Source organism: Amblyraja radiata, chromosome 7, assembly GCF_010909765.2.
Source record: "Amblyraja radiata isolate CabotCenter1 chromosome 7, sAmbRad1.1.pri, whole genome shotgun sequence".
NCBI classification, from domain to species: Eukaryota; Metazoa; Chordata; class Chondrichthyes; order Rajiformes; family Rajidae; genus Amblyraja; species Amblyraja radiata.
Window position 1 is genome coordinate 76787052 of NC_045962.1, and position 22975 is coordinate 76810026.

Genomic DNA, 22975 nt, shown 5'->3' on the forward strand with positions numbered 1-22975 from the left:
CATTTTATGCCAACTATGGATTAAACGTTGCTGTTATATCTAGAACATGCACTCTTGCTTTTAAAAAGCTTTTGCTTTCCATGAAATGTTACAACACATCTATGCTCTTTATGTGACTTTCACACCTTAGATGGGAAAGGTAATGGTCTGACAATTGGTCAAACGTCGAACTTACCATCTAGAATTGCCCATTGGCCGTCGATTTCTGTGTGTTTCAAGTAAGAGTCTTCAATTGTTGGGTCATAATCCGGCACAAAAATCTTCTGGAAGAACTGGATGGTGAGCGCACTTTTCCCAACACCGCCGTCCCCGACCACCACAAGTTTGTACGTGGGGAGATTGTCACTAGGTAATGCACTCGCTGCCATCGTACAATTTAACCTGTTGAAACAAAAGAAGAGACAACACAACATTAAAACCTGTACCAAAATGACACAAAATGCTGAGTTAACTCAGGGGATCAGCCAGCACCTCTGGAGAACATGGATGCGTGACCTTTTGGGTCGGGACTCTTAATAGAGTCATAGAGTGATACAGTGTGGAAACAGGCCCCTCGGCCCAACTTGCCCACACCAATCAATATGTCCCAGCTACACTAATCCCACCAGCCTGAGTTTGGTCCATATCCCTCCAAACATGTCCTATGTTACCTTTCTGCACATTCCTTTAGGTCTTGACCTTTCCTCAAACTCCCTCACATTCTCCGGAGATACTGCCTGACCCGCTGAGTTACTCCAGCACTCGATGTCTTTTTTTTTGGGTAAACCAACATAATTTTTTTGTAAACCAACAGTAAAACAGTTGTGGTGGCACAGTGGCAACAGTGGTAGAGTTGCTACATTACAGCACAAGAGACCCGGGTTCGATCCTGACTTTGGGACAATTTACAATTTTACCGATGCCAGTTAACCTACAAACCTGTACGTCTTTCGAGCGTGGGAGGAAGCCGGAGCAACCCGGGGAAAAGCCATGCAGGTCACAGGGAGAACGTACAAAACTTACTTTTAGTTTTTAGTTTACTTTTAGAGAGACAGTGCGGAAACATGCCACTCGGCCCACCGGGTCCATGCCGACCAGCGATTCCCGCACATGAACACTATCTTACACACACACTACACAAGGGACAATTTTACACACACTCCAAGCCAATTAACCTACATACCTGTATAGACTCTGTACAGACAGCACCTGCGATCAGGATCGATGCCAGGTCTTGGCGCTGTAATGGCAGCAACTCTACTGCTGCGCCATCGTGTCACCCCTGTTTCCAATTCTGCTCGTCACCCCCACACTTTCTCCAGAACCACAACTTATTAGTTCCAGTACTTCTACTTTTATGGCATTTCAGCCATTTGTCTGTCCATCTCCTTTGATGGCACATCTAGCTTATTCTTGAACGTAGAATCCCATCCCAATAAAGAAATCACATCTTACCCCCCTCCTCCTCCTGAAATTTAGTGCTCATTAAATCTTTGGCTACTCCTTCTCATTGCAGGTGACACATTCCATCGTTACACACCTGGGCCAAACAATCACACAAGCAGATGTAGGGCAGTGCGAGTTAATCCCTTAAAGAGGAAATTACTCGAGACCTTTTGGGAGCGATTAATGTAGGAAGGATTTTAAACTAAACAGCAGAGCCAAATAGTGCTCAATGGCATTATAAAGGATATAGAAATTCAACTTCAGGAGACCAGGTACTGAGAAGGTATTAGTAATCTAGGAGAGCAGAGGGAGCGTGCGGAAGGTCATCGGAGAGCGCGTAGGGACATTGAAGAGCGAGGACTGCCGAGAACAAGGAGAGACACCAAGAACTAATGGGGGGGAGGGAACAACGAGAACAGAGGGGAACCGGCAATAGACAATAGGTGCAGGAATTGGCCATTCGGCCCTTCGAGCCAGCACCGCCATTCAATGTGATCCACAATCAGTACCCCGTTCCTGCCTTCTCCCCATATCCATTGACTCCGCTTTCTTTAAGATCTCTGTCTAGCTCTCTCTTGAAAGCATCCAGAGAGCCAGCCTCCGCCGCCCTCTGAGGCAGAGAATTCCACAGACTCACAACTCTTTGTGTGAAAATGTTTTTCCTCATCTCCGTTCTAAATGGCTTACTCCTTATTCTGAAGAAGGGTTTCAGCCCGAAACGTTGCCTATTTCCGTCGCTCCATAGATGCTGCCACACCCGCTGAGTTTTTCCAGCATTCTTGTCTATCTTAAACTGTGGCCCCTGGTTCTGGACTCCCCCAACATCATGAACATGTTTCCTGCCTCTAGCGTGTCCAAACCCTTAATAATCTTATATGTTTCAATAAGATATCCTCTCATCCTTCTAAATTCCAGAATATACAAGCCCAGCCGCTCCATTCTATCAACATATGACAGGAGAGGGGTTGCTGTCACCTGTGGTGGCAGGCAGTAGATAGGACCGTTCAATTGACTTTTGTAACTTTGTGCGTGCCAAAACGTGGTGACACCTGTTCTGCCCACTGTATGATTTTACAGGGTTCTATGCAAAATTGTTATCAAGCAACCAAATCATCTTACCACAACCAGAGAGCAGTCCTGAACTACCATCTACCTCTTTAGTGACCCTCGGACTATCCTTAATTGGATTTTGCTGGTTTTACCTTGCACTAAACTTTATTCCCTTATCAGATATCTACACACTGTAATTGGATCGATGGTAATCATGTTTGTCTTTCGACCGACTAGTTAGCACGCAACAAAAGCTTTTCACTGTACCTCGGTACACTTGACAATAAACTAAACTGAACTGAAAAATAAAGCATTTCACTGTGCCGAGTTACAGGTGACATTGTATCATTGTATCATTCAATATGTTTTGGAAAAATTACCGAAGATGCCAAAACATGAAATAATTGATAATGCAGAAAGAATTCAGCAGGTCAGGTGAAACACTTGGACTCTTTCCATACCATGCCAGTGTTCACGATGCAGTCTCTTCTGCACAAATGCAACTTGACTACTTCACAGAATTCCTTTGTTTAGCTTGCAAGGGTTTCCAGCTATCCATAACTTTAAATATCACCAGCCTACCCCAACTTTAACCTCCTAAAGTAATCAAATAAACTTCAGCGCAATTTTGTGGAACAGCACATCAACTCGTGACAGCAGAGTACAGCTTTCCTGAATTAACATTAAATTCAATTTCAGAGAATCAATCTTTCCCAGTTTGCATTACACATTTCCATCACATACTTTCTACTGCTCACCTGCCACTTAAGACCATAAGAATTAGTCCATTCGGCCCATCTAGTATGCTCTGACATTCGATCTTAGCTGATCTATTTTTCCCTCTCAACCCCATTCCCCTGCCTTCTAACAGTAACCTTTGACACCCTTACTAATCTCTGGATTGCTTCCAGTACCTCATGCTAGTGAAGACAGGAACAGGGAGATAGGGGATCTGAATGTGTGGCTGAGGGGCTGGTGCAGGGAGCAAGGATTTAGATTTATAGACCACTGGGATATCTTCTGGGGTAGGGATGACCTGTACAAAAGGGACGGGTTACATCTTTACTGGAGGGGGACCGACATTCTGGCAGGCAAGTTTGCTAGGGCTACACGTGTGGGTTTAAACTAAATAGTGGGGGGAGGGATTGACAAATTGGGAGTATAAAGATGGAGTTGAAGGGGAAGTGAGTACAGGAAACATTACAAAAGATTCTCAAATTAATGGGAAGGAAAGTTCGAGAAGGGATAAAAGAGTAAGGTCAGGACAAATTGTGAGCGGTGCGAGGAGAGAGGTGAATACGGAGGTCAAAGTGTTGTATATGAATGCGCGAAGTATAAGAAATAAAGTGGACGAGCTTGAGGCTCAGTTAGAAATTGGCAAGTATGATGTTGTGGGAAGTTCAGAGACATGGCTGCAAGAGGGCCAGGGCTGGGAACTGAATATTCAAGGGTATACCTCCTATCGAAAAGACAGACAGGTGGGCATAGGGGGTGGGGTAGCTCTGTTGGTGAGGAAGGAAATTCAGTCCCTTGCAAGGGGTAACATTGAAACAGGAGATGTGGAGTCAGTATGGACAGAACTAAGGAATTATAAGGGTAAAAAGACCCTAGTGGGACTTATCTACAAACCCCAAACAGTAGCCTGGACATAGGGTGCAAGTTGAATCAGGAGTTAAAATTGGCATGTCGCAAAGGTAATGCTGTGGTTGTTATGGGAGATTTCAACATGCAGGTAGACTTGGAAAATCAGGTTGGTACTGGACCCCAAGAAAGGGACTTTGTAGTGCCTTTGTGATGGATTCTTAGAGCAGCTTGTATTGGGGCCTACCAGGGAGAAGGCAATTCGGGATTTAGTGTTATGTAATGAACCGGATTTGATAAAGGAACTTGAGGTTAATGAGCCATTAGGAGGCAGTGACCATAACATGGTCAGGTTTAATCTACAATTGGAGAGGGAGAAGGGTAGATCGGAGGTGTCAGTGTTGCAATTGAATAAAGGAGAATATGGGGCCATGAGGGAGGAGCTGGCCAAAGCTGACTGGAAAGATACCCTAGCAGGGATGACAGTGGAACAACAAAGGCAAGTATTTCTAGGAATAATACAGAAGGTGCAGGATCAGTTCATTCCTAGGAGGAAGAAAGATTCAAAGGGGAGTAAGGGGTGACCGTGGCTGACAAGGGACGTCAGGGACAGTATACAAATAAAAGAGAAGAAGTACAACATAGCAAAGATGAGCGGGAAGCAAGAGGATTGGGTAATGTTTAAAGAGCAACAGAAGAACTAAAAAGACAATACGGGGAGAAAAGATGTGGTACGAAGGTAAGCTAGCCAAGAATATACAGGATAGTAAAAGCTTCTTTAGGTATGTGAAGAGGAAAAAATTAGTTATGATCAAAGTTGGACCCTTGAGGACCGAAAAAGATGAATTTATTATGGAGAACAAGGAAATGGCAGATGAGTTGAACAGGTACTTTGGATCCGTCTTTACTAAGGAGGACACAAACAATCTTCCTGATATAGTAATGGCCAGAGGAACTAAAGGAAATCCACATTAGGCAGGAAATGGTGTTGGTTAGACGGATGGGACTGAAGGCTGATAAATCCCCAGGGCCTGATGGTCTGGATCCCAGGGTACTTAAGGAAACGAGTCTAGAAATCGTGGATGCATTGGTGATAATTTTTCAATGTTCTATAGACTCAGGATCAGTTCCTGTGGATTGGAGGGTAGCTAATGTTATCCCACTTTTTAAGAAAGGCGGGAGAGAGGGAATTATAGACCAGTTAGCCTGACATCGATGGTGGGGAAGATGCTGGAGTCAATTATAAAAGATGAAATAGCCGCACATTTGGATAGCAGTAACAGGATCGGTCCGAATCAGCATGGATTTACGAAGGGAAAATCATGCTTGACTAATCTACTGGAATTTTTTGAGGATGTAACTAGAAAAATGGACTTTCAGAAAGCATTTGATAAGGTACCACATAGGAGATTAGTGGGCAAAATTAGCGCACATGGTATTGGGGGTATGGTGCTGACATGGATAGAAAATTGGTTGGCAAACAGGAAACAAAGAGTAGGGATTAACGGGTCCCTTTCAGAATGGCAGGCAGTGACTAGTGGGGTACCGCAAGGCTCGGTGCTGGGACCGCAGCTATTTACAATATACATCAATGATTTGGATGAAGGGATTCAAAGTAACATTAGCAAATTTGCAGATGACACAAAGCTGGGTGGCAGTGTGAACTGTGAGGAGGATGCTATGAGAATACAGGGTGACTTGGACAGGTTGGGGGAGTGGGAAGATGCATGGCAGATGAATTAATGTGGATAAATGTGATGTTATCCACTTTGGTATAAAATACAGGTAGGCAGATTACTATCTAAATGGCGTCTAGTTGGGAAAAGGGGAAGTACAACGGGATCTGGGGGTCCTTGTTCATCAGTCTATGAAAGTAAGCATGCAGGTACAGCAGGCATTGAAGAAAGCGAATGGCATGTTGGCCTTTATAACAAGAAGAGTCGAGTATAGGAACAAAGAGGTCCTTCTGCAGTTGTACAGAGCCCTAGTGAGACCACACCTGAAGTATTGTGTGCAGTTTTGGTCCCCTAATTCGAGGAAGGACATTCGTGCTATTGGGGGAGTGCAGCGTAGTTTACAAGGTTAATTCCCGGGATGGCGGGACTGTCATATGCTGAGAGAATGGAGCGGCTGGGCTTGTACACTCTGGAGTTTAGAAGGATGAGAGGGAATCTTATTGAAACATATAAGATTGTTAAGGTTTTGGACACGCTAGAGGCAGGAAACATGTTCCCGATGTTGGGGGAATCCAGAACCACAGTTTAAGAATAAGGAGTAAGCCATTTATAACGGATATGAGGAAACACTTTTTCTCACAGAGAGTTGTGAGTCTGTGGAATTCTCTGCCTCAGAGGGCGGTGGAGGCCGGTTCTCTGGATACTTTCAAGAGAGAGCAAAATGGGGCTCTTAAAAATAGCGGAGTCAGGGGATATGGGGAGAAGGCAGGAACGGGGTACTGATTGGGGATGATCAGCCATGATCACATTGAATGGTGGTGCTGGCTCGAAGGGCCGAATGTCCTACTCCTGCACCTATTGTCTATTGTCTATAATCAAGAACCTGTGAACCTTTGCTTTAAAAGATGTCCAATGACTTGGCCTCCGCAGCTGACTGTGGCAACGAATTCCACAGGTTCACCACCCTCTGGCTAAAGAATTTCATCATCTTCATTCCAAAGGAGAGTAACTTTGCAACTTTGTCAGCATCCAATTATACAGTTTTGACTCTTTATGCAAGTTATGTATGGTATACAAAACAAAGACTATACAAAAGAAAACATGCGATAATAACCTATCTATCTATCGATCTATCTAAAAGTATGTCCTTTTATTCTGAATCTGCCCCCTCAGGTCCTAGATGCTCCATTACTGGAAACTCTATCCATGCCTTTCATTATTGGGTAGGTTTCAATGAAATCCCCCCTTATTTTCTTTAATTCTGCTTCTGACGTTCCATGTGGTATTCATCTTTTTATATTTACATAACCTCAAGCCAAATCTCTACGACAATCCTTTAGCCAAAACCACCAAATGCCTCTATCCTGTCACAGTGGTTTATTTTGGTCCTCTTCGCTTCATTTCCAGCTTTTCACAGATCAGATCAATTCTAGGGCGGCACGGTGGCGTGGCAATAGAGTTGTTGCCTTACAGCGAATGCAGCGCCGGAGACCTGCGTTCAATCCCGACTACGGGCGCTGTATGTACGGAGTTTGTACGTTCTCCCCGTGACCTGATGGGTTATCTCCGAGATCTTCGGTTTCCTCCCACACTCCAAAGACGTACAGGTCTGTAGGTTAATTGGCTTGGTAAAGGTAAAAATTGTCCCTAGTAGGTATAGGATAGTGTTGATGTGCGGGGATCGCTGGTCGGCGCGGTCCCGGTGGGCCGAAAGGGCCTGTTTCCACGCTGTATTTCTAAACTAAACTAAACTAAACTGATGAAAGGCTATCAACCCAAAATGTTAGACACAGAAAGCTGGAGTATCTCAGCGGATCTGACACCATCTCCCTTTGTTTCTTCTTTGAGCACAGAACCAGCCAATTTGCCTCTGCTAACACTCTCATCCACCTAGCGGAGGTGATCCTCACTCTTAACAACTTCTCCTTTGACTGCTCTCACATCCTCTAAATCAAAGGAGTATCTATAGGCATGAGCATGGGCCCCAGCCTCTTTGTAGAAAACTCCCTTTCCCCTGACTCTCAGTCTGAAAAAGGCTCTCGACCTCTCGACCCATTCCTTTTCTCCAGAGATGCTGTCTGACCCGCTGGGTTACTCCAACTTTTTGTATCTATCGTCGGTTTAAACCAGCATCTGCAGTTCCTTCCTACACAACCCAAATTGTTAACTCGATTTCTCACTCTATGGACGTTGCCTGGCCTGCTGAGTAGTTCCATGGGTTCCCATCTTATCTCTATCATTTCTGTGCCCAAGAAAATGTTCAGGGCGCTGAAATTAGGAGAATATCACTTTTATGAATTCCAAAATATTACTTTTTCTATTGTGACCAATGATGCCCATTACCACTTAAATACAAAATGGTGGCTGTTAAAGGTCAGAAACTCATTTACATGAGCACCAAGGGTTGCCAACTGTCCCATATTAGCCGGGACATCCCGTATATTGGGTTTGTCCCATTCGGGACCGACCTTGTCCCGTATTTGACTGCTACTACCAGGTGCTCCTCAACGTACGATGGGGTTACGTTCCGATAAGCCCATCGTAAATCGAAAATATCGTAAGTCGAAAATACATTTAATACAGCAAAGCTACCATCACCAGAGTATTAAGGGTTGGACCGCCAGGCGCCTGTGGATTTGCATTCTCCGGGTTAACGGACTGTGTCCCCTCCCCATATATCATACACCAACACATCTAAGCTCGCCCATACTTTGACAGCTAGACACCTGTCAAAGCAAAGCCACTGTTCGGTCTGAATGTCTGTTTTTAGGCCTATTTTAGATATGGTAATTTTAATTTTTAAAGCTATATGTATTTTATTGTTTTTATTAAGTGCACTGAAGGGAACTGATTTAGAAACAATTTTTCGTTTCATCTGTGTATGTAAGTACTCAGTTAAAATGTCATTAGAGTAAATACTGAATACTGAAGTTTCTCCCCCCCCCCCTCTTTCTCAACTTCAATCCTCTGCCTCTGGGAGTGTTTTTAATTTCCACGTTTTAATCATGAAATCTCTTTGGCGTCTCTCAATCGGCCACCCCCACTCCCACCACCGCCCCTGTTTGGGTCGAAGCGCTCACCAATTCCCTGAGCACCGACGCCCCTTAAATATGGTGCCACCCCCCGCAAGAGCGGCCACATGGCGAATTGTCACAACAGGTAGCAGCTCTGAGATTTTATCAACCGGCTCATCAGATCTGTTGCCGTTCGATGTCCTGCAAATTCCTCACAAGTCCCTCTCTCGTCTCTTCCTCCCACGGAAAGGCTAACACGGTTCACTTCATCCCGGGCGAGCATCATACCCACACTGTGGCGGCACGCCACCTTGTGTCCTTATTTAACAATAGACAATAGGTGCAGGAGTAGGCCATTCAGCCCTTCGAGCCAGCACCGCCATTCAATGTGATCATGGCTGACCATCCACAATCAGTACCTTGTTCCTGCCCATATCCCCATTTCCCTTGACTCCGCTATCTTTAAGAGCTCTGTCTAGTTATCTCTTGAAAGTATCCAGAGAACCAGTCTCCATCGCCCTCTGAGGCAGAGAATTCCAGACTCACAACCCTCTGTATGAAAACGTTTTTCCTCATCTCTGTTCTAAATGGCTTACCCCCTATTCTTAAACTGTGGCCCCTAGTTCTGGACTCGCCCAACATCGGGAACATGTTTCCTGCCTCTCGCTTGTCCAAACCCTTAATAATCTTATATGTTTCAATAAGATCCCCTCTCATTCTCCTAAATTCCAGAGTATACAAGCCCAGCAGCTCCATTCTATCAACATATGACAGTCCCCCGATCCCGGGAATTAACCTGGTGAACCTACACTACACTCCCTCAATACCAAGAATTTTGTCCCTTATTTGGGAGTGAGAGAGTTGGCAACCCTATGAGCACCCAAAGGACAACATTATAATTGATATTTATCATGTCAACAGGCACACTGAAAAGTAATTTTGAGGCAGCAAATTCTTGTCAGAATGTGACCAAAGGTTTCGGACTACAGAAAAAAAATGGAATATCTAAAACAACCATCCGCAGCATACAGAAAGCAAATCTCTCTTTAAATGCCAAAGTAACTAAATATTTGTCGTGGTAAGCAAACAGCTATCTGTGTATTCTTGGAGCTGCCAGCAAATAATGTTCAGCGTTTGGGGTGTCCAGGTATCTAAAAGTGGATCTGAGCAAACTTCAGAATTCTAAGTACCAAGAACAAGCCACCGTTACAAATCAGCAGTTAGCATCGATCCAAAATGAACACATTTATAACAATGTGGATCATTGTACTGACTCAGAAACTACAGTGTTGCATTTATAGGTCGAACAAACAAAAAATTGGCAGTCTAACTTTTTCAAAGAAACGTTTCTACTTTTCGGCCACTGAGCCAAACAAAGATACATACACTGCTGCTAAAGGACATTCAGAAAAATAATACAAATCACACAGAGGACCTGGCACAGAAGTGCACTTGAATACTCACTGTAAGAAAAATGGGACAGGCAGCATCAACTTTCTAGAGCAGAAAAAAAGATCAGTCTTCACGTTCATTACTTAAGTAATATAAGCATAATAAGGACAGTATAAAGCGACAGGGAAGTTTTACAAGTTGCCAGGACTAGAGGGTCTGAGCTATAGGGACATAGAAACATAGAAAATAGGTGCAGGAGTAGGCCATTCGGCCCTTCGAGCCTGCACCGCCATTTAATATGATCATGGCTGATCATCCAACTCAGTATCCTGTACCTGCCTTCTCTCCATACCCCCTGATCCCTTTAGCCACAAGGGCCACATCTAACTTCCTCTTAAATATAGCCAATGAACTGGCCTCAACTACCTTCTGTGGCAGAGAGTTCCAGAGATTCACCACTCTCTGTGTGAAAAATGTTTTTCTCATCTCGGTCCTAAAGGATTTCCCCTTTATCCTTAAACTGTGACCCCTTGTCCTGGACTTCCCCAACATCGGGAACAATCTTCCTGCATCTAGCCTGTCCAACCCCTTAAGAATTTTGTGAGTTTCTATAAGATCCCCCCTCAATCTTCTAAATTCTAGCGAGTACAAGCCGAGTCTAGCCAGTCTTTCTTCATATGAAAGTCCTGACATCCCAGGAATCAGTCTGGTGAACCTTCTCTGTACTCCCTCTAAGGCAAGCATGTCTTTCCTCAGATTTGGAGACCAAAACTGTACACAATACTCCAGGTGTGGTCTCACCAATACCCTGTCCAACTGCAGTAGAACCAGGGACAGGTTCAGTAGGCTGGGATTATATTCCTTGGAGGATGAGGAGTGAACTTACAGAGGTGCATAAAATCATGAGAGGAATAATAATAATGTCTTATTTATATAGCACATTTTTAGTCAACTTGCATTGACCCCAAAGTGCTTCACACAATTACTTCCATACAGACAGGCAAAGGTGGGTGAAGTGTCTTGCCCAAGGACACACACAGGCAAAGGTGGGTGAAGTGTCTTGCCCAAGGACACAACGACAGTATGCACTCCAAGCGGGATTCGAACCAGCTACCTTCCGGTTGCCAGCCGAACACTTAGCCTATTGTGCCATCTGTCGTCCTTTAATAATGATGTGAATACCAGAATAGATCAGGTAGATGCACACTCTTGCCCAGTGTAGGTGAATCGAGGACCAGAGGACATAGGTTCAAGGTGAAGGGGAAAAGATTTAATCGGAATCTGAGGGGTAACTTTTTCATACAAAAGGTGGTGGGTGTATGGAATGAGCTGCCAGAGGAGGTACTTGAGGCAGGTCCAATCCCAACATTTACGAAACAGTTAGACAGGTACATAGGTAGGACAGGTTTGGAGGGATATGGAGCAAACACGGGCAGGTGGAACTGGTGTAGCTGAGACATGTTGGCCGGTGTGGGGAGGTTGGGCCGAAGGGCCTGTTTCCACACTGTATCGCTCTGTGACAGGACCTGGATTGAATTTAGAAGGAGTCTGAAGAAGGATCCCAACCCGAAACGTCGCCTTTCCATGTTCCCTGCTACTCCGACACTTTTCTGGAATAATCCTGACAGATGATTTCAAAGCATCTGCATTCCACGTTAATGAGAATATCAAGAATAAGTGGGTTAGAGAAACACGGTGGGCTCCGGAATCTTTGCCAGAATATTATTTCTTAATTACCGTGGTGATTATTTCATTGCTTCAAGCAGTTTTTGTGGACATATCCTACTGTATATTTTGGCAGAGAATGACTCAGTGCTCAGTCATCAATTTCAACACTGAGAGCTGACAATGGTCAAGAAATAACAACTGGTGTAAAAACAGCTGAGGAGAACTCAGCAGTTTTGAGGTTTTGTTCAAGGGCTGATAATGATTCACATCATCATCAGGCTTAGAAAAAAGAGAACCTTTTAACAGCTGAGCATTCTTCAATAAAATTAAAGCCACATAAAAGGACCCATGGAGAATAGAGAAAACATTGACCTAAAATGAACTTACAGGGGGGGGGGGGGAAATAAAGCTGCTTTAGTCGATCCTGTGGGCCAAAGTAACATTCCCTCCCTCAACCTCCTTACAACAGTTCTCGGAAAAAAGACAGCTTCCTGTTTCTTCCCCCCCCCCCCCCCCCATAAAAACCGAGTGCCAATGATCTCACACTCTGCTTTCCTTGTGCAAAATTTAAAAAAAATTCTTCCCTAATTAAATGCCGAATTGAAACTAGAATCTGAAAGAGATATTCACAAAGCCGACGTGGATACGAGGAACTGCAGGTGCAGGTTTAAAATAGAAAAACGTAAGGTGCTGGAGTAACTCAGAGGGCCAGGCTGCGTCTCTGACGTTTTCAGTCGGGACCATGAAGGGTCTCCAGCGAAGTTGCCTGACCCACTGAGTTACTCCACCACTTTGTCTCTCGTTCCCCCTCCCCGCAGTAACCCGTCGGGCCTGTTTTTGGAAATCCAAAACCAGGCGTTCAATGTTGACCGGCAATCGTGCCCAGACCCACATAACTCAGAACATGAGAAGAAAATGTTGGACCCCCACATGGAAACCAAACATAACAGCAGATCTTCGGCTGCCCAGTAATGGTGAAGCCAATCCCTTTGCATCCACTTCCACACGCATTCACTCTCAGGGTGTGGATCTGTGTTCACTCACCCGATGGGGGGTATGACTGGCAGTGGCAGCATTCACTGCCCATCCCTAATGGCCCCCATACTCAGGAGGAAGTTAAGAGCAAAATCTCAATGATAGGTCCATCTAGACAAAGACAACTTCAGGGCTCGGACAGAAACGTCACCCATTCCTTCTATCCAGAGATGCTGCCTGTACCACGGAGTTACTCCAGCATTTTGTGTCTATCTTTGGCCAACTTCCTTCCCTGAACTATACCAGATGGGTTTTTACAACAACCTGAAGGTTCCACAGCTATCTTTGCTCATAGAACAGTAAAGCACAGGAACAGGCCCTTCAGCCCACTATGTCCATGCTGAATACGATGCCAGGTCAAACTAATCTCCTCTGTTTAGTTTTTCAATTCAGAGACAGAGCGTGGAAACAGGCCCTTTGGCCCACCGAGTCCACACCGACCAGCGATCCATGCACATTAACACTATCCTACACACACAAGGAACATTTTTTTTCCATTTACGCCAAGCCAATTAACCTACAAACCTGTACATAAAGGGTGGTGGGTGTATGGAACAAGCTGCCAGAGGAGATAGATGAGGCTGGGACTATCCCAGTTAGACAGGTACATGGATAGGACAGGTTTGCAGGGATATGGACCAAACACAGGCAGGTGGGACTAGAGTAGCTGGGACATGTTAGCCAGTGTGGGCTAGTTGGGCTGAAGGGCCCGTTTCCACACTGTATCACTCTATAACTCCATCTCATCCACTCCCTGCACGTTAGCAGCAATTTATAGAGGGCAATTAACCTACAATGCTGTATGTCTTTGGGATGAGAACAGTGACCGGAGCGTCAGGAGGAAACCCACCCACATGGTCACAGGGAGAATGTGCAAATTCCGGATCGACAGCACCCGAGGTCAGGATCGAACCCGGGTCTCTGTAGCTGTGAGGCAGCAGCTCGACCAGCTTGGCCTCTGTGCTACCCTGAATGTCTCTGAGTCAATGGTCTATAACTCTAACTGCTATTGCAGTAATTTAACTAGCACACCATCATACCGTCAATGCTGTTAGAACAGCCACCTTTTTATTTTGGCCAAGATAAAGGCAAAGATGATTAAACTGCACATTGAATTGTTTAAGAAACAGAATGTTTACACACTGATAAATTTTAAACAGATCTAGTTAATATTGTCCCAATCAGGGGCAACATGATGGATTGCAGAGAAAATGATACTTTCACACTGGATCTCTTTGTTCAAAAAGCAACAAATAAAAAGAAAATATTTTAAAATATCACCTATTTTTCTTTTTAAATGGATGGTAACGGGTAAAGTGCTGGAGTAACTCAGCGGGTCAGGTAGCATCTGTGAAAAAACATAGAGGGGCGTTTTCCTCTTTCTAAAATAAATATAAATATATATAATGTTATAGAGTTACAGTATAACATTGCCTATCCATGTTATGCAGAGATGCTGCCCGTCCCATTGAGATACTCTAGCATTGTGTTCTTATTTGTAAACCGCCTTCTGCAGTTCCTTGTGTCTAGAAAAAGATAACATTTGGTCAAGTTGAGAATAAATTTTTCCGTTGTATGATAGTTGTATTCTATGATTTTTCAGTTTAATATGGTAGATACACAGAAGGACAAATCTGTGGAAATTAGGTGTTAATTTATATTGCCAAATGCAAATATTAATCAACTAAAAAAAGCTCCCCAATTGCTCATGGCAATCGTATATATGGCATTATGCAAATTAACTACCACATCACTCAGAACAATTTAATCAAAATCTAACCGATATGGTACTGTTCCACAATCTAATTTTGAGCTGGACTAATTCCATTAGATTGAAGTTAACAAAATTGGTAATTGATCATTTACCCTTGGTTGCCGTGAAGAATAGCAGTCTTGCCTTGATATCTCCATAACTGAGTCACCAAACAGTAATCTAATTGATGGCCTTAGATCACTACACTCAAGTGAAGCCTGAACAGCTCAGGTCTTTTATCCGAACCCCAAGACCATGCCGTTGTCTTATAAATCATTTTTATATTAATCACAACTTTAGTACAAATCAAAGAGTGCTCTTTCGAGATGGGATGGGAATAGGTTTGCAGAAACAAAGAACTGCAGATGCTGGTTTATGCTGTCTACAGACACAGAGTGCTGGGGTAACTCAGCGGGTCAGGCAGCATCTCTGGAGTACAAGGATGAGTGATACTTAGAGTCTGAAGAAAGGTCCTGACCCAAAACGTCACCTATCCTTTTTCTCCAGAGATACTTCCTGACACATAACGTTGGAGTAACTCAGCGGGACTGGCAGCATCTCTGGAGAGAAGGAATGGGTGACGTTTCGAGTCGAGGCCCTTCTTCAGACCCAAAATGTCACCCATTTCTTCTCTCCAGAGCTGTGTCTGTCCCACTGAGTTACTCCAGCTTTTGTGTCTACCTTCGGTTTAAACCAGCATCTGCAGTTCCTTCTTAAACATACTTCCTGACACGCTGAATTATCCTAGCACTTTGTGCCTGTAATGAGAATACCCTGGTCTGAAGAAGGTTCTTGACCCGAAATGTCACCCATTCCTTCTCTCCCGAGATGCTGCCTGTCCCACTGAGTTACTCCAGCTTTCTGTGTCTATCTTTGGTTTAAACCAGCATTTGCAGTTCCTTCCTACACATGAAAATATCATTGATCGATTTGCCTTCCATAGCTCTGTTATTAGAATGAGATACGAGTTATGAGAGTGAAATGATAATAGTGGAATTATCAATTTTACACCCCAGGATTATCAGAAACAGTTTTTTTAAAATCTTCCACAGTGAATGACAATGACAGCTACCACACATACTAAATGTGATTGATTTACTTTAGTGGTAACACCGTTTTAAGTGGTAATGTCGAGTTACTTTCCAATGTAACTTTCATTAGATTCTCTCTGGAATGTAGGAGGCTGAGGGATGACCTTATAGAGGTTTACAAAAGTAAGAGGTGTACAGGTAGGATCAATTTTTATGACCCCCCCCCCCCAGGGCAACGGAGTCTCAACTAGGAACCCACAGGTTTAAGAAGGAACTGCAGATGCTAGAAAATTGAAGGTACATAAAAATGCTGGAGAAACTCAGCGGGTGCAGCAGCATCTATGGAGTGAAGGAAATAGGCAACGTTTCGGGTCGAAACCCTTCTTCAGACTGAGAAGAAAGGAAAAAGGAGGAGGAGGAGCCCGAGGGCTGAGGGAGAGATAGGAAGGGGAGGAGACAGCAAGGGCTAACAAAATTGGGAGAATTCAATGTTCATGCCACCAGGAATGCAGACTCCCCAAGCGGAATATGAGGTGCTGTTCCTCCAATTGTACTCACAGGTTTAGAAACATAGAAACATAGAAATTAGGTGCAGGAGTAGGCCATTCGGCCCTTCGAGCCTGCACCGCCATTCAATATGATCATGGCTGATCATCCAACTCAGTATCCCGTACCTGCCTTCTCTCCATACTCTCTGATCCCCTTAGCCACAAGGGCCACATCTAACTCCCTCTTAAATATAGCCAATGAACTGGCCTCGACTACCCTCTGTGGCAGGGAGTTCCAGAGATTCACCACTCTCTGTGTGAAAAAAGTTCTTCTCATCTCGGTTTTAAAGGATTTCCCCCTTATCCTTAAGCTGTGACCCCTTGTCCTGGACTTCCCCAACATCGGGAGCAATCTTCCTGCATCTAGCCTGTCCAACCCCTTAAGAATTTTGTAAGTTTCTATAAGATCCCCTCTCAATCTCCTAAATTCTAGAGAGTATAAACCAAGTCTATCCAGTCTTTCTTCATAAGACAGTCCTGACATCCCAGGAATCAGTCTGGTGAACCTTCTCTGCACTCCCTCTATGGCAATAATGTCCTTCCTCAGATTTGGAGACCAAAACTGTACGCAATACTCCAGGTGTGGTCTCACCAAGACCCTGTACAACTGCAGTAGAACCTCCCTGCTCCTATACTCAAATCCTTTTGCTATGAAAGCTAACATACCATTCGCTTTCTTCACTGCCTGCTGCACCTGCATGCCCACTTTCAATGACTGGTGTACCATGACACCCAGGTCTCGCTGCATCTCCCCTTTTCCTAGTCGGCCACCATTTAGATAATATTCTGCTTTCCTGTTTTTGCCACCAAAATGGAGAACCTCACATTTATCCACATTATACTGCATCTGCCAAACATTTGCCCACTCACCCAGCCTATCCAAGTCACCTTGCAGTCTCCTATCATCCTCCTCACAGCTAACACTGCCCCCCAGCTTAGTGTCATCCGCAAACTTGGAGATATTGCCTTCAATTCCCTCATCCAGATCATTAATATATATTGTAAATAGCTGGGGTCCCAGCACTGAGCCTTGCGGTACCCCACTAGTCACTGCCTGCCATTGTGAAAAGGACCCGTTTACTCCTACTCTTTGCTTCCTGTTTGCCAGCCAGTTCTCTATCCACATCAATACTGAACCCCCAATGCCGTGTGCTTTAAGTTTGTAAACTAATCTCTTATGTGGGACCTTGTCGAAAGCCTTCTGGAAGTCCAGATACACCACATCCACTGGTTCTCCCCTATCCACGCTACTAGTTACATCCTCGAAGAATTCTATAAGATTCGTCAGACATGATTTACCTTTTGTAAATCCATGCTGACTTTGTCCAATGGTTTCACCACTTTCCAAATGTGCTGCTATCCCATCTTTAATAACTGACTCTAGCAGTTTCCCCACTACCGATGTTAGACTAACTGGTCTGTAATTCCCCGTTTTCTCTCTCCCTCCCTTCTTAAAAAGTGGGGTTAAGTTGAGAGGGGACGTTTAAATAAGATCTAAAAAAAGTAAGCTGCTGGATGAATTCAGTAAGTCAAGCAGTATCTGTGGAGGCAATTCAGGTATAGACCTTGCATCAAGAAAAAGTATAGAAGTGTGAAAACGCACACCTCCAGATTCAGGGACAGTTTCTTTCTAGCTGTTATCGGGCAACTGAATCATCTCACCACGACCAGAGAGCAGTGCTGAACTACTATCTACATCTTTGATGACCCTCGGACTATCCTTGATCGGACTTTGCTGGCTTAACCTTGCACTAAACGTTATTCCCTTATCATGTATCTGTACACTGTAAATGGGTCGATTGTAATCAAGTGTTGTCTTTCTGCTGACTGGTTAACACGCAACAAAAAGCTTTTCACTGTACCCCGGTGAAATAACTCACACTGCTGGCTTGGACATGGAAACAGGTAGAATAAACCATTACTGTACTTAAAAATCTTAAAACACCCCCTTCCCTTACTCCCTCCGTAAGGCGAGTGGTATCGTAATAATGCAGGGCATTCCTCCAACTCCAAAGTCGCCAAAATTTACCATGAAATAAAGTTTTAAAAGGCTGAAGTGTGATTAATTAGATCTGGCCATGTCACAGCCAAACGCAATATATGTGTTCATCTTTGGGAACTTGCTTAAAACCGTAGAGCGTCTACCAATTTATGATTCGGATACAATAGTCTATTGCTATTTGGAACAGAATTCAGGGCGTAGAAGCAGGTTATTGGCTTACTGTGGATATTAAGTAACAAGGAAGGTTAAAAACACCCAGAGTTTTTTAAAGTAGTTGTAATCCAACCTGGAGGGTCCAGGCCACAAGTGTTGTCCATCTGTGGCTCCGGCTCCCTCTCTCTCCCCCTCCCTCCCCGTCCCTTCTTCTCCCTCCCTCCCTCTCACCCTCCCTACCTCTTACCCTCACCCTCCGCTCTCCTTCCACACAGCAAAACACACCCCTCCTTCCTCTTTCCCATGCACCGGAAACCACCACCGCCGCCGCCAGTCCAGAGAGAACCTGCTCCGACTGAACTCTCTAATCCATGCTTTATATTCCAACAGTTGGTGCTTAAAAATAGCACGCAAACCGACCCAGTGCCTTCCCCTGCCAGCACTCCTCTGCCAGCACTCCCCCTCCCCCTCTCCCCGTTCTCTCTCCTCTCCCTCTCCATCCCTTCTCCTTCTCTCCGCCCCTTCTCTCGCTCCCCCTCTTTCTCCCACCCCCCTTCTCTCTCCCACCCCGTCTCTATATTTCTCCACCTCTCTCCGCCCTCCCTTCTCTCTCTATCTTCCTTCTCTCCCCCCCATCTCCCTCTCCCCCCCCTTCTCTCTCCCCCCCCATCTCCCTCTCCCCCCCCCCTTCTCTCTCCCCCCCATCTCCCTCTCCCCCCCCTCTCCCTCTCCCCCCCCTTCTCCCTCTCCCCCCCCTTCTCTCTCCCCCCTCTCTCTCTCTCTCTCTCTCTCTCTCTCTCTCACCCCCTTCTCCCTCTCACCCTCTTCTCCCTCCCCCCCTTCTCTCCCTTTCCCCCCATCTCCCTCTCCCTCCCTCTCCTTCTCTCCTCCCCCCTTCTCCCTCTCCCCCCCCTTCTCCCTCTCCCCCCCTCTATTCCTCTCCCTCCTCCCTCTCCTCCCCTTCTCCCTCCCCCACCCTCCCTCCCCCCCCCTCTCTTCCTCTCCCTCCCTCTCCCTCCCCCTCTCACCCCCCTTCTCCCTCTCCCCCCCCTTCTCCCTCTCCCCTCCTCTCTTCCTCTCACCCCCCTTCTCTCCCTCCCCTTCTCCCTCCCCCCCCCCCCTTCTCTCCCTCTCCCCCCTGCCCGGCGTTACTGCGGCCAGACAGCGCCGCCTTCTCGCATGGGCTGGGCTGCCCCAGCCCGGGGTCTGGGTGGTGGAGACACCGTCAGATCTGCGGCTTTGTCTTTCCCGCGATCATTGGACTCACAAGAGCTGGCGGTGGGCGCTCTGCTCTCCCCCTCTCCCTCTCCCTCTGCTCGTCCTCCCTCGGGGTTCAGCCAAGCGGCGGCGGCGGCAGCAGCGGCATCGCCCTGGCTCCCGAAACACAAGAGGCTCCGACACACACACACACGGACGTCAGCCCGCCGCTAGTTCCTGGTTTCACTGTCAGAGCTGCGTGTGGACGGACGCTGCTGTGATCTGATTCACAATGCGCTGCTCTCACCCAAATGTGCACTCGCACTCTCTCTCTCTCTCTCTCTCCCTCCCCTGCACACATGTACACTCACTCTCCCTTCCCCCTCCTCCCATCCCCCTCCTCCCTCCCCCTCCACCCCTCTCCCTCCATCCTTCTCCCTCCTCCCCACTCCCTCTCTTCCCCCTCCCATCCTCTCCCCTTCCCTCTACTCACCTGTCCCTCTCTACTCACCCTTCCCTTCCTCCTCCCTCCCTCTCTCCCTCCCTCTCTCCCTCCCTCCCTCTCCTTCTCTCGTCTCCCCTCCCTCCCTCTCCCCCCTCCCTCGCTCCTCTCCCCTACCCTCTACACCTCCCCTACCCTCTCCCCCTCCCTCCCTTCCTCTCCCTCCCTCCCTCGCTCCTCTCCCTTACTCCTCTCCCCCCACCCTTCCTCTCCCTCCCTCTCTCCCCCTCCCTCGCTCCTCTCCCTTTCCCTCTCCCCCTCCCTTCCTCTCCCTCTCTCCAGCAGGACTTTGGGATGTGGGAGGAAACCAGAGCTCCCTGAGGAAACCCACGTGCTCAAAAGAAGAAATTACAAACTCCAGACAGACAGCACCCGAGATTATGATCGAACCGCAGTCTCTGGTGCTGTGAGGTAGCAGATCTACCACTTGTAGATAGTAAAAGCAGTACTACATTATTGATATTATTGAAATGTACATTACTACATTTTTATTCCTGAAAGAAGGATTTGGTAGCAGGAAGAATGATATTCCGTAGTTTCGATTGTCTCCCTTTGTGGGCCTCCAAAAAATGCATTGTAGGAACATAACTTTCGCATTAGGTTGTGAAACAACACACTTTATTTTCCACAGCAAGTTAGCTTCACATTTTTGATTCCAAAAATATGCAATTTCTTGAAATTGTTATTAGAAACATAAACATTGAAAAAAAAATGCAGGATTAGGCCATTCGACCCCTGGAACCAGCACCGCCATTTAATATGATCAGGGCTGATTATCTAAAATCAGTACCCAGTTCCTACTTTCTCCCCATATCCCTTGATTCCTTTAGCTCTAAGGGCTAAATCGAACTCTCTCTTGAAAACATCCAGTGAATTGGCCTCCACTGCCTTCTGTGGCAGAGAATTCCCCAGATTCACAACTCTTTGGGGGAAAACATTTTTCCTCATCTCAGTCCCGAATGGCCTTATTCTTAAACTGTGACCCCTATTGCGAGGGTGATGATGAGTGGTGCAGATGATGCGGCGATTTGTGGTGATTTTTAGGTAAAGACATCTCTATTTCTGTCACATTTGCCCACAGCACAATAGGAAGTCATCAAGTGATATCACATGAGTTGGAAAGCTGATTGTAGTGTCCGCAAGAAATGTATGTTATTCCAGAAATTGATTACACACTCTTTCGACAAGGCAAACGCATAATTAAATCATTCTGAATCCTGCTGGAAGATCCTTTTGGTTTGATTCGGTCATGGTAACTGTTTGGTCTATCTTAATGCTTAATAATACCTTTATTTTATATCTTACTATTATTTTTAGTTCAGTTCAGTTTATTGTCACGTGTACTGAGGTACAGTGAAAAGTCTTTGTTGCGTGCTATCCAGTCAGCGGAAAGACAATACAGGATTACAATCGAGCCACTTACAGTGTACAGATGCATGATAAGGGCATAACGTTTAGTGCAAGGTAAAGGTGCCTGTCCCACCAGCATGCGATTGCATGCGGCTAGCGCGACCAAACGTGGTGGCTTGAGGCGTACGGCCTCGCGGGGCCTGTCCCACTTCCAACCGCGGAGCCGTCTGGAGTTGTGCGGGGCTAGTCCCGACATCATACTCACCAATCAGCTGGGCAGGAGGCGGGCCGACTGAATTTGGACGGCGTCGGGCGGTTACGTCATCACGCAATGGCAAGCCGGGCGGTGAGGTCATCGCGCAAAGCCATGCACTAGGCGTACGGCGTCGAGGCGCTGCGTTCGGCCTCAAGGCGGTTGCGGGGGGTATGATGTCGGGACCAGCTATGCGGAATTTTTGAACACGGCCAGTTTTTCGGAGCCCCGCGCGATGTCGGGACCAGCCCCGCACAACTCCATACGGCTCCGGCGATCGAAGTGGGACCAGCCCCGCGAGGCCGTACGGCTCAGGCGACCACGTTTGGTCGCGCTCGCCGCATGCAGTCGCATGCTGGTGGGACAGGCCCTTAAAGCTAGCAAAGTCTGATCAAGGATAGCCTGAGGATCACAAGAAATAACATACATTTCTTGCGGACACTACAATCAGCTTTCTAACTCGTGTGATATCACTTGATGACTTCCTATTGTGCTGTGGGCAAATGTGACAGAAATGTGACAGATAGTAGTTCAGGACTGCTCTCTAGTTGAGACAGGATGATTCAGTTGCCTGATAACAGCTGGGAAGAAACTGTCCCTGAATCTGGAGGTGTGTGTTTTCACACTTCTATACCTTTTGCCCGATGGGAGAGGGGAGAAGAGGGAGTGGCCAGGGTGCGACCCGTCCTTGATTATGATGCTGACCTTACCGAGGCAGCGTGAGGTACAAATTAAGTCAATAGAAGGGAGGTTGGTTTGTGTGATGGTCTGGGCTGCTCCACAATTTGCTGCAATTTCTTGTGGTCTTGGATGGAGCTGTTCCCAAACCAAGCTGTGATGCATCCTGATAATTGTAACTTATTTGTTAAGATTACATTATTAATCACAATGGTGGAAACAAATGAATGGAGGAGGTCAAGGAGAGGAAGAGCAGTTGAACTTTCCATATCTACTGGTGGGTAAATGATATCATCAATTCAAGAGGTGCTCCACCCAGGAATATTTTAGTCGGGCACTGTATGTACTGCATCAGAGAAAAGGTTGCATGGACTGGTGAAAATCTCAAAAAAATGCTGATGCTGGAAATCTTAAACATAATCAGAACATGCTGGACATACTGTATGGGTCAGCCAGCATCTTTAGAGTTTAGAGAAACAGTGTGGAAACAGGCCCTTGGCCCACCGAGTCTGTGCCGACCAGCAAGCACACGTACACTAGTTCTGTCCTGCACACAAGGGGCCTTTTACAGAAGACAATTAACCTACAAACCTGCACGTCTTTAGAGTGTGGGAGGAAACCAGATCACCGGGAGAAAACCCAGGGAGAACGTGTAAACTCTGTGCAG

General features: G+C 46.1%; 1 protein-coding gene across 3 annotated transcripts in view; it reads right to left on the reverse strand.

Moving 5' to 3' along the window:
- The window catches only part of mras (muscle RAS oncogene homolog), a 60126-nt gene extending 40250 nt beyond the window's left edge, over positions 1-19876 (reverse strand). Inside the window, exons 1-2 of one of the 3 annotated variants that reach the window (XM_033024843.1) lie at positions 19596-19876; positions 176-381 (exon numbers count right to left, since the gene is read on the reverse strand). In XM_033024843.1, the coding sequence (XP_032880734.1) occupies positions 176-368 (193 nt within the window). In that variant the 5' untranslated portion in view covers positions 369-381; positions 19596-19876. Of the gene's footprint in view, positions 1-175; positions 382-7912; positions 7981-18575; positions 18683-19595 lie in introns of those variants that run through there. The other 2 variants (XM_033024845.1, XM_033024846.1) reach the window with 2 other exon arrangements.
- Between the last annotated feature and the right edge of the window lie 3099 nt (positions 19877-22975).